At 42.5% G+C, this 21,784-nt stretch overlaps 1 protein-coding gene across 2 annotated transcripts in view; it reads right to left on the minus strand.

Moving 5' to 3' along the window:
* Positions 1 to 21,784, minus strand: part of LHFPL3 (LHFPL tetraspan subfamily member 3) — a 66,237-nt gene that overhangs the window by 17,739 nt on the left and 26,714 nt on the right. The window contains exons 2-3 of one of the 2 annotated variants that reach the window (XM_088480239.1): positions 17,425 to 17,661; positions 10,574 to 10,600 (exon numbers count right to left, since the gene is read on the minus strand). In XM_088480239.1, coding sequence (XP_088336365.1) covers positions 10,584 to 10,600; positions 17,425 to 17,661 — 254 coding nt within the window. In that variant the 3' untranslated portion in view covers positions 10,574 to 10,583. The remainder of the gene's footprint in view (positions 1 to 10,573; positions 10,601 to 17,424; positions 17,662 to 21,784) is intronic. The other variant, XM_088480240.1, reaches the window with a different exon arrangement.

Below are 21,784 nucleotides of genomic sequence, written 5' to 3' on the forward strand. Positions count from 1 at the left end.
GACGTTAGAAAGACCCTTTACTATCCAAGAGTTGGAACATGCCATCTCGAAAATGCCATCGGGCAAAGGTCCAGATGGCTACGCTATAGTGTACTATAAAACGTTTAAAGATGTCCTAGCCCCCAGACTTCTGCAGGCCTTTAATTGTATTTCAGCAGATACCCACTTCTCACCACAGTCATTGGAAGCCCACATAACTGTGATCCCTAAACAAGGTAAGGACCCCTCGGTATGCTTTAACTACAGACCTATTTCTCTTTTAAATGTAGATATAAAATTATTCGCAAAACTAATGGCAAATAGAATGAATGATTTACTCCCAACCCTAATACATAGCGACCAAGTGGGATTTGTCCCGGGCCGAGAGGCAAAGGATAACACAACTAAAGTACTGAACCTAATCCATCTGGCTTCTAGAGGTCAGGTTCCCACTATCATGCTTTTTACCGGCGCCGAAAAGGCATTTGATAGGGTCAATTGGCTTTTATGAGGTCTGTCTTGGAGCATATCGGGTTGGGTCCTCAAGCATTGCATAGGATCTTGGCCCTGTAGAGTAATCCAATGCTAGGGTCCGTATTAATGGGTCTCTTTCTGATCCATTCTCGATAAGTAATGGGACGAGGCAGGGTTGTCCTCTGTCCCCCTTGATTTTTATCCTCTGCATAGAAGCACTAGCTAGATCCATTAGGGCTAACAAACATCTATCCGGCATCTGGATAGGAGATGTGGAGTACAAATTAGCCACGTTTGCTGACAACATTTTAACTTTGATTTCATATCCCGCAGCCTCCCTCCCGTACTTGATGCGTGAATTAGATTTATATAGTGCACTTTCTGATTTTAAAATTAATGTGTCCAAATCATGCACCCTCAATATTTCAACTCCCCCATTATGCATAGCTGGGTTGAAACGCTCCTTTCCTTTTCAATGGCAGGATTCACATATCACATATTTAGGTGTCAAACTTCCTCGAGATCTCTCCTTACTAGTCTCTTTAAACTACCTTCCACTCCTTAAGGTTTTACAGGCTGACTATAGCAGATGGCAATTTAAACAGCTTTCGTGGTTGGGTAGGATTAGTGTTGTCAAAATGAACACCCTCCCAAAGTTACTATATGTCCTCCGGAAATTGCCGATAAGCGTCCCTGACTCCTGGTTCAGCTCCATACAACTTTTGACACAACAGTTTATTGGTCCCGTAAGAGACCCAGACTTAAACGTTCAACTTTGACGCGATCCACTCTAAGAGGAGGATTCCAACTCCCGAACATTAAAAATTACTATTATGCAACCCACCTGAATAGAGTGTTGGACTGGACCAGGAGTCGGGAGGTTAAGCAATGGGTGGTGTTGGAGGGTATCTGTGCCCAGCAATATCCAGAGATATTCCCTTGGCTCCCCGCCATGCTCAAGCTTCCTAGTGCCCACCCGACCATCACACCAACCCTTTCAGTCTGGAGGACTTTACGTCGCCTGCCTGATATTTCCTCAGTTTTTGATCCCCTAACCTCATTCCTAGCTAACGCCGACTTTTCTCCAGGTGTGACCCTCTCACATTTCTCGGGATAGGCGAATGAGGGGCTCTTCAGGGTCGGTCAGCTGGTGACTTCCGGGGGTGTGAAGCAGTTCTCTGATATTAGGACTAAATGGGATATTCCACAATGAGATTTCTGGAAATTTCTGCAGGTCAGACATTATCTTCAGACTCACTCTAGCATCTAGGGAGTTGACACAGTTTGAGAAAATCTGTATAGCCCCATTAAATCCAACACACACGATTTCCACCATATATAAATTATTACAACATCAGGGCTCTCAGACCCCTCGTTATTTTATTTCGGCATGGGAAAGAGATCTAAATTTAACTCTCTCAGAAAAGGAATGGGAAAACATTCATCAAAGCCCATAGTAGCTCTGTATGTATTCAAATTAGGGAGACACAATATAACATTTTAATGCATTGGTACAGACATCCCTCATTACTACATACGATGTATCCTTCAATATCAGCTAAATGTTGGAGATGTCTAGATTCAGCAGGATCTCTATTACATATTTGGTGGTCCTGCCCTCTCATAGAATCTTTCTGGAATTACGTTATTGCAACTTCTCGTAAAATACTTACAACCCCTGTCCCTACAGATCCAGCCTTCTGGCTATTAAATCATTCCACCACCCCACTGTCACAATATAAAAAATCACTGTTACGACATTTGAGTAACGCTGCTCGAGCCTCAATACCCACTCTCTGGAGATCATCAACTCTCCCTAATCGTAAAATACAGTTCTCTAAAATAGAATATTATATGTCTATGGAGGACCTTCTTTTTATCTTCAGTTGATAAACAGTACGAATTCACGTCCATCTGGTATCCTTGGCTTGTTTATAAATCATCGACTACATATAATAATCATATTTCTACTGGTGCAGATGCAAACTGATTAATTACGAATGATATGTATTGATTTAATTCGAAGATTCTGTTCCCCTCCATCATCAAGTTGTTTTTGTTTATTATTTTCAGTTTTTGTTTCTTTATTTTTTCGTATAGAAAATTAAATGGAAATATATTTTAATGGTCTCTTTATTTGTACATTGCTATGTTTTGTAATGTTGACAATTTTTCTTGTTGCGTAGAGACCTGATATGTTATGGAAATTTCCATTTTTCATCATCTGTATGGAAGTTGTATTACCTTTTTTTTTTCCAATAAAAAACAGAATTACATTTTTTTTAAAAAAGTACCCCATGGGGGACTGGCTTGAGTCTTTGTAGCTGGCTAGTAGAGGGTAGAGCCCCAGGCTTCATGTTTGTAAAAAAAAAAAAAAAAGCATTTCGTGCTAGATGTATTGCAGCTTGTATCAGATATTACTGTAACTCCAGGAATATAAATAATTCTGAATAGAGTAAGCTAATTGTTGCATGGGCTAGCAGGGCCATCGCCTGGAGCAAAATAGCCTGAAGGGTGCAGCCCTACCTGAACATCTTAGAAGCGCTCACCACTGTCCAGTTCCAGAAAACCCTGTCCTCCTCCCCCCACTGGCATTATTGGGTTACGCTCATTTGGAGGGATAGTGGGAGGGAAGGGACGACAGTAGAGCACCGGACCGCGCTGGGTGCTGAGAAACCGGGGTTCTGGTGTTGGTAGGCAATTATCAAGTATGTCTACAAAATGAGAACATTTGGTTGGTTGTTATGGGCAACATCATTACTTTTTTCTATTCACTAGTTTTAATAAGTGCTGAAATGCTGTACCTTCGTCTTGTCAGTCATATTCAGAAGTGACTAATTCAGGGTAATCAGACAGAAACCTATGAACTGTTCAAAATTAAGTAACCAACAAAGAAAATGGGAGTTTTACAAATTGGCTGCCCTGGGTCCTAAAAGCAGTGTCGTAGCAAGTGGAAGTTGTATATGTTTTGTTTGAGGAGTGGTAGGTTTTGTCTACAATGTAAATAATTTTCTGGTTAGCACGATAACCCAGTCACTACCACGGCGACTACAATAAAAAAAGCTAATTAAAGCATTGTAATGCTGCCGGCAGTATACCTGTGAAAAAGCTATTAAAAGGGGCATGTTTACAATTAAACTGTCAAGACACCTAAAATGTTCCGATCAGCATTTTACAGGGGTCAACATCATGGTGCCCGGATTATCGTGCAATCTAGAAAATTGTCCACAATCTTTGTCAACTTTATGGGGTAGATGTACAAAGCCATGGAGAGAGATAAAGTACCAACCTATCAGCTCCTGTCATCTTACAGGCTGTGTTTGAAAAACTTAGTGTTATGGTATAACATACCTCAGTTAACTCTTTTTCTTCGAGGTCCATAGAGTCCACAGGATCTACCTTGGGGGTATGTAGTTGGAGTGATCCATTGCACCAAACAGCTTACAGCTTTGAAGCTCCCAGCATGCACTGGTCCTCCCTATATACCCCGCCCCCAGCCACAGGCATTCAGCTTGTAAACAAGCCTTAACGGCAAGAGACGGAAAGTGGAGAAGGAAGTACAATGTACCCCCCAAAAAATCTCAAAATACGAAAAGGGAATCAGTGATACAAACAAGCAAAGAAAAGATCCCAACTGAGGCTAGGTGCGTCAGGGTGGGCGCCCTGTGGACCTCAAAGAAAAAAAGTAGTTAACTGAGGTATGTTATACCATAACTCTGATTTTCTTCTTCAGGATCCATAGGGTCCACAGGATCTACCTTGGGGATGTCCTAAAGCAGTTCCCTTAAGGGTGGGGACGCTCCTGAGCAGAGAGGAGAATCCGCCGCCCAAAGGAAGCATCCTGGGAGGCAAAAGTATCAAATGCATAGAATTTGATAAAGGTACGGACGGAAGACCAAGTGGCTGACTTGCACAGCTGTTCAGCAGAGGCGCCATGTCTAACCGCCCATGATGGTCCCACAGACCGAGTAGAATGTGCTGTCACCTTGTTCGGGACAGGGAGATCAGCCTGTGTATAGACCTGAGAAATAGTCATATGCAACCAGCAAGCCAACGTCTGTTTTTTAGCTGGCCAGCCTCGTTTGTGGAACCCATATAACACAAAGAGCGCATCTGATTTCCTGATGGAGTTGGTATGATCCATGTAGATACGCAAGGCTCGAACCACATCCAGGGAAGCTTCACTCTTAGAAAGGTCTGAAGACTAAAAGGTAGGTACTACAATCTCCTCGTTCATATGAAAAACGAGACACCACTTTTGGAAGGTAACCTGCTCCAATTTGAAATACATCTCTATTTTGATGAAAAATCAAATATGGAGAGCAACATGACAGTGCAGCCAAATCAGAAACTCTGCGAGCTGAGGAAATAGCGACAAGAAAAAGCTTCTGCGCTGTCAACCATCTAAGATGCATCTTATTCAAGGATTCAAAGGGAGCAACTTGCAATGCCCTGAGAACCAAAGATAAATCCCACGGTGCCACCGGAGGGACAAACGGCAGTTGGAGGAGAACCTGAACTCTCAAGGTAGCCAGGCGAAGACGTAAGTCTAATCCAGACTGAAGAAAAGCACTTGGGAGACCATGAAAACCTTAGGGTCATAATCTCTGTGGGAACAAAATGGAAAAATGAATGCCAAATTCTGTGATAGTTGCAGAAGCAGGCTTCCTTGCCCTAAGCATCATCTGGATCACAGAACTAGAATAACGCTTCGCCTTTAAGACGGAAGATTCAAGAGCTATGCCGTCAAAGCCAGCCGAGGTAAATCCGGATATAGGCAGGGACCCTGCACTAACAAATCCGGTCGTAAAGGCAGTGGAAGTGGATTGTCTATGGATAGACACGTCAGATCTGCGAACCAATGTCTCCTGGGCCAGGCAGGAGCTATCAGTATTATCCTGCCGCATTCCTGCTTGAACTTTCTGACCACCCTTGGGAGGAAGGGAGATTGGAGGAAACAGGTACTGTACGCCAACCTGAAGTCCCACTTCACCGCCAGAGCATCCACGAAGGTGGCTGAGGGGTCCCTTGTTCTGGACCCGTACCTGGGGACCTTGTGGTTGTGACGTGATGCCATGAGGTCTACGTCCGGTAATCCCCACCTGTCCAGCAGGATTTGAAAGATGTCCGGATGAAGAGCGCATTCTCCGGCGTGTATGTCCTGACAACTTAGTCCACTTCCCAGTTGAGGACTCCTGGGATGAATATTGAAGAGATTGCTGGAAGATGGCATTCTGCCCATAGAATGTTCGCCACTTCCCTCATGGCTACCGGACTTTGTGTGCCTCCTTGATGGTTGATATAGGCCACTGCAGTCGCGTTGTCGGACTAAATCTGGACAGGCCTGCCGTGAAGGAGGTACTGTGCCAGAATTAGTGCTCTGTGACTTTCCTGAGCCGTTAACCTTCCCTGAAAGGTGTGATGAACTGTCACCACTCCCCATCCTCAGGAGACTTGCATCAGTGGTGAGGAGTAACCAATCTGGGACCCATGACAGGCGACCTTTGTTTAAATGAGTCATCTGCAGCCACCCTCTGGCGAGATGCGGATCATTTGAGACTTTATCAGCTGATACTGACCATCCCAATGAGACAGAATCCATCGTTGCAGCGACCTGGAGTGGAACTGGGCATAAGCCACCCTGTCGAAGGTGGATACCATGGAGCCCAGCACCTGCATTGCTAAGTGAACTGACACTCTCTGATTGCAGAGCAGTCTGCGCACCCATAATTGTAGGGCAGCAATCTTGTCCACTGGCAGAGGAATCTCCTGCCCCACCAGTAACGCCCCCAAATGTACCATCGGCTGAGTTGGAGAAAGAAAATACTTTTTCCAATTGATTATCCAGCTATACTCTTGTATACAGGAAATGGTCATATGGAGATGGTGTTGAAAAACCTCTGGAGACCGCCAATCTCAGGAGGTTGTCTAAGTATGATAGTATCCCGACTCCTTGTCGACTGAGATGAGCCACCATGACTGCCATTATCTTGGTCACCACGCCCTTCTGCCCACCCCCGAGGGGCTGTGGACAGACCAAAGGGCAATGGTAATGTTGCTGACGAACAGCAAAACTAAGAAACCCCTGGTGGAACAGTGCAATAGGTACATGCAGATATGCATCCTGTATGTCCAGGGAACCCTGAAAACCTCATTCTATTACCAGCCTGATTGACCAAATGGCTTAGAACCTGATTAGGGAGTTGTACCAACCACCTTCTGGGGATTGCACCCATAATGCAGTCACCCTACGGGGGAGGGGGCAAAAAGACATTAGTCCATTTTGGAATTTGGAACAGTTTATTTGGATTGTTCCCTGCTTCCCCCATACTCTCAGTGAGCTATCAAATTGAGGTAATCCAGCCTAAATCACTTCGTGTCTAAACACCAGGTTTATTAGGCGTTAGGAGCCGGTACTTCATCTTCCATAATGAGGACTGAATTAACCGCCCCTGCTAGAGAGGAACATCCACTGATGAATTACGCTCCTCCTCTCCCCAGAGGGAGAAAACATGTGCATCCTCTGCCCCCTTAGATGAGATATCAGAGTCTGAAAGCAGGGTGGACAGAGAGGACATTTTCCATCATGGTAGGATATTTATAACAGACTCTCTTACACCAAATCCGGCTCTGACAGGCCAGTCAAACAAGATTTATATGATATCAGCGCTGAAGGCTCATCCTTCTCTCCTTTACCTTTAGACATAGCAATGTATAACAGGTATAAGGTATAAATGCAATGTAACAGTCTTCACAAGTAAATGTGAATAGACCATGAAAAACTCCACCCTGTTTTTGCAGAGGGATGAGGAGAAACAGTGATAGATATATCTGACAGTTTAGAAATAAAAAGGCAGTATAAATACAGCAGCTAGCATTACAGTCACATACAATGCATAAATACATTCAAATGCTAATAGACTCTGAATCAACTGGTAGGATATAGAGCACTATATACCTGACCCAGGGGAAAGGTATAAAGGGAGACAGACCACACCTCTGAGAACCAACAGCTTTCAGCAGTGCACCTAGGGTGGACTGTGAGCGTCTCACACACGAGGTGGTCAGAAGTAGCAAACCAGACTCGGGAATCCACACAGGAAATTGCGTCCGAGTTGGGGGAGAGGCGGCCAGGGGAGCGTCTATCTCTCCTAAACTGAGATTTTGACGGCACGGGCACGCTGACCACACAGTAGTAGACGCTTACTAGCGCATCTACTACCTATCCCTAGCGACAGACGATAAGGCCCCGGCTGCCTTAGTGAGGCCGTGAGGAACCTGCCATCTCCATGAATCCGATCGCAGTAAGGACCCCAGCCATGCCGCTAGCTAAGCCTCGCTGAGGGCCTGCCGAAATCCCCAGGGCATATAGCGGTACTGGCGTTTCGGCATCGGTAGATGGAGTCTCAGTACATGAGTCATATACGGGCGCCTAGTACCGCTAAACTCAGTAGTTTACAAAAAGTAAGGTACATCAAAAGACAGATAAAAGCCTGCTGTTATAACCAGTGCGTCTGAACTTGCTAAGCACCAAACGAAAAAACTGAATGCTGGGGGCGGGGTATATAGGGAGGAGGACCAGTGCATGCTGGGAGCTTCAAAGCTGTAAGCTGTTTGGTGCAATGGAGCACTCTAACTACACAGCCCCCACGGTAGAGCCTGTGGACCCTATGGATCCTGAAGAAGAAATAAGTTAGGAGCCGATTGGTTGGTGCTTTCACTCTCGCCAAGTCTTAGTACATCTCATCTTATGATTGCATACCTCTGTCTGCGTATGTACCACTCATCACAATGTTTAATGATATATGGATTAAAGTTAAAGGTGATAGTATTGGAAGACAGATCATGAGTGAATGCCATTCAGTTGAACGGTATCCGGTGAATGTCAACAAAACATACCACACCACACAGTCCGGCTACAGATCAGTTAAAGAAGCAGCTGATGAACATATTTTTTTAAAGCGTTAGCCTGGGTACACAATAGACTATTAGTAAACGGCGCGATGGTAGTCCCAATTTCCCTTGAACTCCCAGATAAACTATACAGTGCATATACACTGCACAATCTTCAAAATAATATATTGTGCATCGTTTCATCAACTATATAATGTTAACATACTGATTGATCGTCTGGTAGTGCATGCACACTGCAAGATTTGCAGAAAATCGTTGACGAGATCCTCAGATTGAGCAGCATGTAGGGGCAACAAGAAGATGCGACGGACACAGTCGGAGCGCACGCATAGTGCGTACACACTTGACGATTTTAATGATTTGTCGTTCCGATCCGGAATCAGGCATTCGTTCAAAATATCTCTAATGTGTACCCAGCTAAAGCAGCATGTTTCAATTGACAGGAAGTTTTGAAACATTTTCTAAGGTGGGAATTAAATAGTTTTTTGGACGTTAGTCAGTAATGGGCTCCCGATTGAGCAATTCAATTGTTGCTCCGAGTGAGAGAGAATGCCACCGGCAACCAGAGTTCTGCTCACCCCATCTTGAGGTGAACAGCAGAAATCTGTGAAAAGTTGGCCGTGCTAAACAGTACTTTAGAAAGGTTTAGCTGCTTTACACAGTTAATCCCGGTGCATTTGGGTACAATTTGGGGGCCCAAAAACAACTGAATTTTCCCATAAATGCACTAACTGTCGACACTCTAAACAACTCCTATCATAGAAAACACACTGTTTAATGGTTCAACAGCAATTTGCATATTACAACTATATGAAAGAAAATATCAGAGAGTGAATGTCATCAGTTTACACCTCTCTGAAAACGAATTTTTGGTTTTGCAGGACAAAGAAAATATTAGAGAATGAGGCTGTATCTGCATGCGAAATGCTACGTCCGCTGAAACCAACGTAGCATTTCACGTGCAGATATAACTGCAGTCACACACATAATATAGGCATGCCACATATCATTTTATTCAGCATAAGCGGCTTGTGTGTCCTATTCGCTTTGTAAATAAGAGACATTTTAAAGGGAAAGAGTTGTGCGAAAAGACGCTAGACAATACAGAGATGCATTGCACTCACGCGTTATGCGTAACAGGACTTGTACCCACATACATCTATCCTCCGTGCGCTACGTCTGTTTAAGTAGGAAAAATGCACACATGCATTTTTATAGAACTTAGAAAAAAAATGAAAAATGCACACTTGCAGTGTTGTGCAGTAATGTATAACTTATTAATCCATTTAAAACTGCAAAATATGTTAAAAGAAGAGATGTGGTGGCTATTCAATTTCTTGTACTATCTGTACAATATATCTGGTGTAGTAAAATAAATTATGATAATTTCCTCCACACAAAGATAGTGTATTGTACTCTCACTACAGGCAATAACTGCATTTTGCTAAAGTGCTAAGAATTGTCTCCTCACACTCTATTGCAGTGGTTCTCAAACTCGGACCTCAGGACCCCACACAGGTCACGTTTTCCAGGTCAACCAGCAGGTGCACAGGTGTGTTCATTACTCAGACATATTTTAAAAGATCCACAGGTGGAGCCAATTACTTCATTGGTGATTCTTTGAGGAGACAAACATGCACTCTTTGGGGTCCTGAGGACAGAGTTTGAGAACCTGTGCTCTAGTGCACTGCTATAATGACTTTTTGCAACAGGAATGCTAATTAATTTCTCCAACAAAGCATAGTGCCTTACATCCTTATTATGGAGTGTTGCTATATATATGATACATTTCTCCTGTGTGAATTATTCTACTATAAACATTTTTTTAGAATTTGTAACATGAAGTTGGGGGATGTTAGAGGCAAACCTATGAAAATATACTTTAACATTTTTAGGCCTATTGGATTATTCTGAAGAAACTAAAAAAACAAAAGTAAGTTGTAAAATTTTATTGGTTTATCTTAAATATATGGGAAGCTATATACTTCAAAGATCAATTATTGCAAAGAAATTGTTTTATATTCAAATATCCAAAATGTAACACTGGGTAATGTGTGTTTTTATGTCTCCAAGCTCTGTCTCTCTACTGTCTAAAGGACCAAACACTGCAGAACCACATCATAGCCACAGAAAGCCATGCAAATATAAAAGCACATATAAACATTTCACAACATGGTCACCTGTGCCAAGTACACACATTACATACCTTTTACATTTTAGGCATTTCCATCATCTGCAGAGAAGTGAAAACATGCTTGTTAGCTTTTAATTTAATGGAGTAAATGTACAAAAAAATTATGGGAACTGTGCATCTTCATCAGTGCAAACAGCACGCTGCTAATATTACTCTAAAAAGTTATTTTTAATTTGCATAATGGTGTATGTAAGTTTAATAGAAGGAATATGTATGTAATAAAAACTGTTTTAGAAAAATTATGCATTTTTATTAAGTTCTAGAACTATACCCACTTGCATAAACTCATTTCCTATGACATAGAAGTTCTTCTGTAATTTCAGTCTTGTTTGTTTGATGCATACATACTGTATAAGCAAAGACTTACAAAAAGAGTACAAATAGACATATAGGGAGAATTCAATTGATATTTAGGCGTCCATAAGTAATTCCATTGTTGCGCTGATCGGACAGGAGTGCCACGGCTGTCCATTATTTATCACGTTCAAAATGTACTAGGTTTAACTGTGTAAATTGGTTAAACCCATCTAAGTCCTGGTTAGGGTACCCAAACAGCCATTTGCAAGTCCAAAAGACAGACTTTTAATCGGATTTCAGCTCGCCACCTCAGGAGGGTGCGAGCAGAAATCTGGAGGCCCGCAGCACTTGCGCCCGATCGAAGCAACAACTGAATTGCTCTGTCAGGCGCCCATCACGAACTGCCGTGCAAAAAAACGACTGAATCCCCCCCATAGAAAAAGGAGACAAAGAGTGAATATTATAAACCGAATATATATGGATTGTAATAAAATTAGTATAAAGGCTTTCTAAATATATATGCCTCAAAACATCTTATAGTGAAAGTAAATGGTATCTGAAGTCAGAAAATAGATAACTGAAAGGGATTTCATACTATGGCAATCAAAATATGTATTCTATGTATGTATAGATATGTTTGTGCGATATGTTTGTGCGTGCGTGTGTATGTACACACGCACACACTTATTGTGTAACAAGATCAGGGAAAGGGTGCAGTCACTTGGAGTAAACTGTTGCACTTCTCATACAGCAATAGTAGCACACCAGTCCAGGGCCTTGGTACAAATATTCTTACATTCAGTAAGTGAATGTAATCATAAGTGTCTCTAATAAGGCCTCAAATCTGTTACCCAGGTAGTGAGAGACTGACTACAGAGGCTGACACAGCCTCTCACAGGTGGTCTGACAATAAAGGCTGCTAATCAGCTTCTCTCTACCAGATAGAAGCTAAAAACCTGGGAAATATATATCTCCCCTTGACAACCCGTTACCTCCCATTTTGACCTGTGGGGCAAAACACCTGTAGACCCTAAGCAAAAAATACAGGACAAAGCATCTGCGATGGATAGTTGACTTCCTGGCCTATGCTCTACTGAAAACTTAAAAATTTGCAAGGCCAAGAACCATCTAGTTCTATTCCTATTGGTCTCTTTATTCTCAGCCATTCACGCCAGAGCATAGTTCATAATCCATAAATGTGTGCCCTACAAAAAGTAGTACCTTACTGTTTCTAATGGCCACTTAATTTCCAATGCTTATTTTTCAACAGTGGCATGAGTTCTCATGTATATTCAATTTCCTACTTAAATAAGAGGACCGTCTTCACGATCTATGTTTTGAGAAAACACAGCACTTATCTCTACATCTGATGCATCTGTCTGCACACCAAATTAATTGTTGAAATCAGATGACCTCAAAACTAGTTGGGTGCACGACGCTATCTTCAATGTCTGAAAAGCCTTTTCTGCCTCACGATTCCACTTAAACTTTGTTTACTCTTGTTAAGGTCAGTCAAAGGAACAGCAAAGGTGGCAAAGTTTGTGTATAAATCTTGTAGAATATCCTGTGATTCCAAAGAAAGTTCTCATCTGCTTCTTATTTAGGGGTCACTTGCAATTTTGCCTTGCCTCAATTCAGTGGCGTCACTAGCGGGGCGAGGGCAGCACCAGGTGTCACTCTCCACGGGGGGGCGACACCAAGAGCCGCACACTCATGCCGGCAAAACCCCTCTGACAGACTGGAGTGCAGCACCATGTTCTTAAGCCCCGTCCCCCTCACAGCAAATTACAGCGATTTGCGGGTCAATATGGAGGAGGCGGAGCATATATGACACAAATCCATTAGAATCTGGCCAGTGACCCTCGAGTCGTGGCATTTTGCCAAGAGGGGAAAGGGCCTAATTACATGGTGGTGCAAGCTTAACAGGTCCTGTCCCTATCTGCTGCAAGGAAAATTTGTTTGTAATATAATTTACATATTTGTGTGTGTGTGTGTAATATAGATAGATAGCATCTATCTATCTAATAAAAATATCCAATATGGGTAGCACTCCCACTATTAAGAAGAATGTCAAAAGCTAGTGCCGTCCTAGGTATCCCTCGGCGAGGATCCAACATACAGAAAGATGAAGGCGGCACTCAGATACAGTGTGCCAACACATAAAATTTCTGCATTTGCCCCTGTATTTGATTATTTTTTTTGTGGGGTACCTGGTGACACCAACCCTAGTGGCACCTCAATTTAATTAGGTTGGCGCTTTATAAAATCTATGGTGAATCTAGCGTTCCTGTTAGACTGCAGGCTTGGCAGGGCGCTGGAGAAGCGCCCCAAAAAGGGGGCGTGTCCTTGTAACACCTCCAATATGTCACACTTGGGGGCGTGCCTTGTACTGACGTAAGTGCTGGGCTTCCCTCAAGCTCTCTTCGCGGTGAATAGACATTCATTCAATGCAACTTTTCCCACTGGCGGGATACTGCGGCCCATGGGTGGGGAAGGCTCAGGGCATGCTGTGTTAGCAAGGCCCCGCTAAAACAGCCAAGTGGGTACACTATGTATCCAATATACTTCACCTCTTGGATCCCTAAACACCACTTTTTTTGGGTTGGCTGCCAGTCCTACCTCATGGACAACACTGCTTGTACCCTGGGTAAGAAAGACTGCCAATCAGGACTATAGCTGACTAAATAATTGAAATAAGCAAGAGCATACAGTCTATGGGGCTTTAGAATTTTGTCCATCATCCTCCGAAATCTGTCAGGTGCCCCATGTAACCCAAATGACTACATCTAATATTGGAACACCCTCGGGTGCATAAAAATCTCTTTTCTTTTGAATGGTCTGTCAACAGCACTTGCCAGTACCCTTTGATTAAGTCTAAAGTGGATAAGTACTGTGCTGTTCCCAGCCTATCAGTAAGTTCCTCCACACTAGGCAATAGGTTTAGACACACTATTCAATTTACGGAAATCATTGCGTAAGCTCCCATAGGATCTTGGTATTTATACAATGGGACTTGACCACTCACTTTGACTCTTCAATTATATCTAATTGAACTTTTTTTTTTTTCATTTCTTTAGACACAGATTCCCGTTGGGCTTCAGGTTAACCTTAACCCCTAGTTCAGTGATTAGGTCATGTTTTATGACTATTACATGAAATGTTTTAGCCTCATGCTGTTAAATAGTTGAGGGTTTTGGCTATGGTTACTTCAGAAACCAAAAGCTACTGTGGTTACCAGAGGGACCAGGGTGGCTGACAGAGCTATTCTTTCTTTCCAAGGTTTTATAAGATTTACGTGGTAGATATATTCTGGCTCTCTTTTCCAAGGCTGGTACACCCTATGATTGACCTCACCCACTTTTCTAGGATTTCAAATGGTCCTGGCCACTTGGCCAAAAATTAACTTTTTACCGTGGGAACCAAAATAAGCACTCTGTCCCCTGGAGCAAATGTGCGTAATTGGGCAATAAAATTGTACACCCTTTTTTGTGCCTGTTGGGCATGTTCCTGTTCACTATTGGCACCACTGCAGCTACTCCTTCCTGCATCTGAGAAACGTGATAAGGATTGGGTTGCCCCTCTTTCATTATCCAGCATTCCCATTGGGTGTCTCTCATACAGCAAATCAAAAGGGGAGAACCCCGTAGAAGAGTGTGGAACCTCTCTGATGGCCAGTAATAAATAGGGTAACAAATAATCCCAATATTTCCTGTCTTTAAAGTTTTAATAAACCTTTCAACTAAACCATCAGTCCAAGGGTGATATATGGAGGTCCTTAGCTGAGTAACCTTCAACAGGCGGCACAACTCCTGATTCTTGACATACATGGGGTACCCTGATCAGTTAGGATTTACTTATGTATTCCCACTCTGCTAAACACATACTACTTCTCTAGCAACTTTCTTTGTTGATGCATCGCACAATGGTATTGCTTCCGGGTATCTGGTAGCATGATCCATTTACTACCAAAAAATACTGATGATCCCAGGCAGACTTTATTAGAAGTCCAACCAAATCCATAGCTATTCTCTCAAGCGGGACTTCAAGAATGGGTAATGGGACAAGCAGACTTCTAGAATGTGGCCTGGGAACCCTGGCCAGAAAAACCATTGCAAAATTTCGAGTTTTTTTTTCTACCCCTAGATGACATGCAGTAAAAGACCATGTGCCAAGTCTTCAATATGCCTTAGAGCTATCAATTGTTCCACAATATCATCATCTTTTTTGAACATTTAATACAACAAATCTTGACATACTGCCATGTGAGGATATGACAACCTCATAGCAGGCTCTACTGGGTTTCCATGAAACACTTATATTCTATATAGGCTTTACCAGAGTACGGTCTTTTAACGGTTTTGAGGCAAAAATATATTTTCTCACTTCAAGATGAGACATACAGTCAACTGGTTCAACAACATTTTCTACTTCAGAATAGGGGTACATCGTTCTGCACTTTATTTCTGCTCTTATCATATTCTGACTCCCTAATCATGCTTGGAAAAGGGAACTCTTAAGACATTGGGGAATATTTCCACTGCCACTATATCAGTAACATTATCAAATGGGTCTCTGTAATTTACTTCTGTAACCAAATGGGTTTCCCACAGCTTCCAGAAGTGGGAAAAAGCTCTTCCCAATATATAAAACAGTAAATAAGGAACTAATCCCATGAGTACCGTGGGACCACACTGTTTTCCTATGTATCCTTCAGCACTATCATAATGCAGAATATCCCCATGTATACAGGTTACACCAACAGTTTTCACCTGATATTTTAAGTGGCTCCCCAACTTGGCTTTTAAAAGAGTAACCAGGCTACAAGAATCTAACAGAGCCTCTACCTGTTTGAATTGGCAATATCACATTAGATAGGTTTAGATGCAAGTGGACAATCAGCCACTACATCCAAAACATAGGATCATATTTTTATAAAGTCTTATACAAAGCAGGAACCTTTCTGGCACAGCTTGCCGATCTCCAGATTCCAAGCCTACAGTCACAGGATGGTGAAGTTCATTCCACTGACCAGCATCCTTTTCCCCTGAAGTTTTACCTGAAGTCACTGGAGATCGCGTTGCAAGACTAGGGGCTGTTAGTGTAGACTCAACAGTTCCTTGGCTAACACATACCACTACCATTTCCACTAGCTAGGCTACTGTTATAGGGTCCCCGTGGCTCACCCACTTGTGCCAAACTGCAGACTCGGACCTTAAATATCAGTCAATAATAACCTTTTCTGTGACCCGTGGCCATGGTAGAGTCACTGGCTGTTGCCACTTCTTGGTGAGATGAGGTCATGCATTTTAGAGCGGGGAGGTTTATCCACTTGGTCTCCCCCGCGATGAACTCACTGTGCTCGGACATACTTCATGACACCCAAACAGTTTGAATTTCAGTTTTTAGTTTGTCATAGTCCTTGGCATCAGTAATGTTTGGTACACACTGGCAGATATATTGACCAATCAATTGATCGTCCAAAATATCGTATGCCCATCGGCCAGTGTGTACCAGCGATATTTCTGAACGACAGATATATGTTCATTGTGCTGTGTGTATGGTCGGTTAGCCAACTGGCTGTACATTTGCAGCAAAGGTTGCAGGACCCGTGGCCAGGTGATGGTTGTTCATACACACTGAACCACCATCATCTGCAGATATATCTGTAGATCGACTGATCTGCAGACATATCTTTTAGGTGTGTAACAAGCTTAAGGCTCAAAAGTATGAGTTGTTTTGCTATTAAGCATTGTTTTTTAAAATTTTGGAATTAAAACACACCAGGAAGCAGTGGCTATTCACAAATCCCACACACTTGTAGGAACCATCCTTTTGCCTATTCGACAGCATTCAAAAACCCTGCTTGTTGAACAGAACATTAACATTTTTCTCTTCAGTAGTCCTCTGGTGCCGGTTTATGGCCCAGGCAAGTCTGTTTTTCATTGTTGCAGAACAGCTGTAAGTTCTTAACCAGTTACTTGTTCCTTGAAACGTCCTTTATTTATAACTATTAAAATTAATGTAAATTTTAGTTATTGCTAACCTAAAATTGTTTTTTTGTAGTTTACCACTTACATTTGTACCATTTCAGGTTATTCACTATACTTGAATTGCATACATTTCAATGAAAGACAGGGCTGTTATAAAACTTGACTGGTAGTGTATATTGGACTACCTGTAAATAACCATATTGAAGTCACTACAAGTAGAACATTCACTGTGCTGTGTATGCAACAAGGCCTGACTGCATAAATGGTACACCTTTCAGGTTGAAAATTAACTCATGGTAGCAATGCAAGTCATTGTGCCACAGTGCATTCTATAATTTGGGAGACTGCATGCTTTATTCATGTTTTTTTCGATAAAATTAAAAATATGTACAGCCCTGAAGAAGTTACCATCTCTGTGTAAATTGACAACATCTTTACATGCATTGACAGGCACAAAAAGTGACAAATAGTAAAAAGCAAGACACACACACACACACACACACACACACACACACTTCTACAATTGCTCTGGCAATGCCCTTACCAACCCATGTGTATAATAAAATGTACATTTACCTTTACTTTCAAGTTTGAGTTGCTCAGCCATTAAGGTGTCCAATCTGTTACCAAGCACAAAGGCCAGAAAAGATAGTATAAGGGCATCCAATATTCCAATGATTGCCAAAATGTAAGCCCAACGCACGGAACATGCACCGAGAGAGTACTTGTCTGTCTTTTCACCGCACATACGTTTAACTTCATCTGCATCCCAGCCATCAGGGAATATCATACAACCAAGTACAAGGCAGGCAGCTGTAGTAGAAAAAAAGAAAAACAAACATCCCACAATTAATGGGTAGAACATGAAATAAGTACACACCCAACAAACAAGCAGCTTGGAGAAATATATATATATATATATATATGTGGAAAATATAAAGACCTTTGCTTTATTACAAAATTAAATTAAAATTGCTGACTGGAGGGCAAGTATGCATGAAAAACCGTGACGCAGATTATGACAAAGCTTTTTTTTTTTGTTTATTGCTTATCCAATTCCCAGTACTCTATTCTGGAACAGGGACTGCTGTAAGCGGTATTGAGTCCTATGTCTGCCACCTGGTCCTTTGGACCTGCCACTTTTCTATATCGTAGAGTGAGCTGAACACCAGCATCAATCTATATGCTCTTTGAATTTTAACAAACTCTTCTGCCTCCGGAAGTAACATACTGGCATTGTCAGGAAGCAAGCTCTCTCCTCTGCTTGACTCAAAGGATAGGGTTGCCAAAAGTTGCAACAAGCAGGTAAGCATCACTACAGACAACAAATAAAGTGCAACCAGGAAGTCTTCACCACGCTTCACTTTTTCCACATTTTGTTATGTTACAGCCTTATTCCAAAATGGAATAAATTCATTTTTGTCCTCAAAATTCTACACACAATACCCCATAATGACAAAGTGTAAGAAGTTTTTTGAGATTTTTGCAAATTTAATAAAAAAAAACCCCAAAAAACGAAGAAAGTTACACGTACATAAGTACTCACAGCCTTTGCTCAATACTTTATTGATTCACCTTTGGCAGCAATTACAGCCTCAAGCCTTTTTGAATATGATGCCACAAGCTTGGCACACCTATCTTTGGGCAGTTTCGCCCATTCCTCTTTGCAGCACCTCCCAAGCTCCATCAGGTTGGATGGGAAGCATCGGTGCACAGTCATTTTCAGATCACAGAGGAGTCCTGAAGCCACTCCTTTGATATCTTGGCTGTGTGCTTAGGGTCGTTGTCCTGCTGAAAGATGAACCGTCGCCCCAGTCTGAGGTCAAGAGCGCTCTGGAGCAGGTTTTCATCCAGGATGTCTCTGTACATTGTTGCATTTATCTTTCCCTCTATCCTGACTAGTCTCCTAGGTTCCTGCCGCTGAAAAACATCCCCACAGCATGATGCTGCCACCACCATGCTTCACTGTAGGGATGGTATTGGCCTGGTGATGAGCGGTGGTTTCCTCCAAACATAACGCCTGGCATTCACGTCAAAGAGTTCAATCTTTGTCTCTCATGGTCTGAGAGTTCTTCAGGTGCATTTTGGCAAACTCCAGACGGTCTGCCATGTGCTTTTTACTAATGAGTGGCTTCCGTCTGGCCACTCTACCATACAGGCCTGATTGGTAGATTGCTGCAGAGATGGTTGTCCTTCTGGAAGGTTCTCCTCTCTCCAAAGAGGAATGCTGTAGCTCTGACAGAGTGACCATCGGGTTCTTGGTCACCTCCCTGAATAGAGCTCTTCTCCCCCATTCACTCAGTTTAGATGGCCGGCCAACTCTAGGAAGAGTCCTGGTGGTTCTGAACTTCTTCCATTTACGGATGATGGAGGCCATTGTGCTCATTGGGACCTTCAAAGCTGCAGATATTTTTCTGTACCCTTCCCCAGATTTGTGCCTCCGAGACAATTCCTTGGACTTCATGCTTGGTTTGTGCTCTGACATGCACTGTCAAGTGTGGGACCTTATATAGACAGGTGTATGCCTTTCAAAATCATATCCAAACAACTGAATTTACCACTGGTGGACTCCAATTAAGCTGTAGGAACATCTCATGGATGATCAGTGGAAACAGGATGCACCTGAGCTCAATTTTGAGCTTCATGGCAAAGGCCGTGAATACTTATGTACATGTGATTTCTTAGTTTTTTGTTTTTTTTATTTATTAAATTTACAAAAATCGCAAAAAAACGTTTTACACATTGTCATTATGGGGTATTGCGTGTAGAATTTTGAGGACAAAAATGTCACGCTCCAAAGGGGTGACACCAAGAGCCACACATTCATGCCTGCAAAACCCCCTCTGACAGACTGGAGTGCAGGGTCCTTCATAAAGTTCCTGAATTTGCCCCTGTATTTTTATTTTTTTACATTTCGGTGGGGAGGGGGGGGACGATGACGGGACACCATGAGTTACAGCACCGGGTGACACCAACCATAGTGATGCATCTGGTTCATATATAGTAATATGGTCACCCAGTCTGCCAAAGACAGAAAGTAATGAAGGGCCAACACTCAATTCTGTAGTGAAGAAAAACGGAGCTTTAATCCAACATAGGTACAGGTAATGTCCGCCCAACGGCATAAATTTCAGCCATACTTCTGGCCATCAGGTGCAGTGCGTAACACTGTAGGCCTGCTTTTAATAGCAAAAATTACAGCATTGAGACTACCTGTTCCAGTGGACTTGTGATCATGAAACATTGGTCTATCCTGTAACATTTATTATGGAGTAAAACTTTTGCTACTTTGATAAAAAAAGACTGTCAAGTGCCTCTCTGTGAATTAATCCATTTTCCATAGATAACACATGGTGCACGCCAGTTGGGAAGAGCAACCCTTTAGATACATTTGGCACTAAGAGCGCAAAGACTTTATTTAGCAATATTCTAGTGGCAGAGTCCACTTTCTAGGCACCCGGATTTTAAGATATTACATGTGTATTGTTGCCTGTTTTTGACACCAATTATTTAATCTATTCATGCAATTCTCTGGAAGATTTCCACTATTCATTGGGTTGAAGTTTAGGTCAATTTTGTTTTGTTTCTAAGCTTGACCTCTCCCACCTTACGTTTTTTTTTTTTTGTAAAAAAACAAAAACAAGTTAATTTGGTTAGATGTGTTCAGGGGCATATTTACAATGGGTGCAGGGTGTGTGGTGCAGGGAGGGCCCGCACCGCACATCTTGCACCCATATTATATTACCTCTCCGGAGTCCCACGTCAGCGCTGTATAAATGCCTGGAAAATGGCCGCTGCAGCCATTTTTCCCTCGTTTTGTGCATGCGCATTACAGGGAAAATGGCCTCCATGACCATTTTCCCGGTGACCTGCGCTATAGACTCTGGGCACACTCTAGTGCCCAAAGTCTATCAGTGCGGCGCTGCGCTCAGTGCGCTGCCGGGCGCTGAACTGAGAGGAGGGGCCCGTGACTGAAACTGCACACGGGCCGCCTCCTCTTAAAACGCCCTTGGATGTGTTATATGTTGAATTTGTTAATATTGGAATATGGGGTTTGGTATTGAACTCATGAGTGTGCAACCAGTTTCGGTGATAGTATATTATTCTTGTTTCAGTGTATAACTCTAGCTGGAGTGCAGAATGTTTAAGTAATGTTCCCGCTAGGCTCCTTTAGCAGGGCGCAGTTCCCTGCCTGATTTTGAAATGCACTGGAGTTAATGGTTCATCAGTGCTCTCCTCCTCTGGCCTGGTCATTGATGTTGTGTGCAGTGGCAGCCATTGTGTGTATGTATATGAGGTGTGTCTAGCCAATTAACATAATAGCGAGAGGATTCACAGCCTATGTTACTTGTAGTATCTCAAGGAACATTTCAGTGAAAACTATCAAAATCGGTTCAGTAGGTCGAGTTTACCGTGAACATACATACAAACGATTACACACACACACACACACACACACACACACACACACACACACACACACACACACACACGATAAGTGCTGAACACACACATTTTTCTCAATATATTTGTAATGGGGCTATTGCAATGAAATTTTCACCAAATGTCAGCAACAACCCATGCAAAATTAAGTTGTGTAATAATGTGAAATGACACAGGGAAAAAGTATTGAACACATGAAGAAAGGGAGGTGCAAAAAGGCATGGAAAGCCAAGACATCAGCTGCAATCTATCGCATCTATCGCTAATTAGAAAGCAATCCTGCCCTGTCAGTGCAAATTAATATAAGCTGGTTCAGTCCCAACTGATGGCCTATAAAAAGGTGTCTCATTACCAAGATGTCACACAAGAAACATCTCATGATGGGTAAAAGCAAAGAGCTCCCTCAAGACCTTTGCAACCTTATTGTTGCAAAACATACTGATGGCATTGCTTCAGAATGATTTCAAAACTTTTGAATATTCCAGTGAGCACT

Source organism: Taudactylus pleione, unplaced genomic scaffold (assembly GCF_031769625.1).
Source record: "Taudactylus pleione unplaced genomic scaffold, aTauple2 ptg000251l, whole genome shotgun sequence".
Lineage (NCBI taxonomy): Eukaryota > Metazoa > Chordata > Amphibia > Anura > Myobatrachidae > Taudactylus > Taudactylus pleione.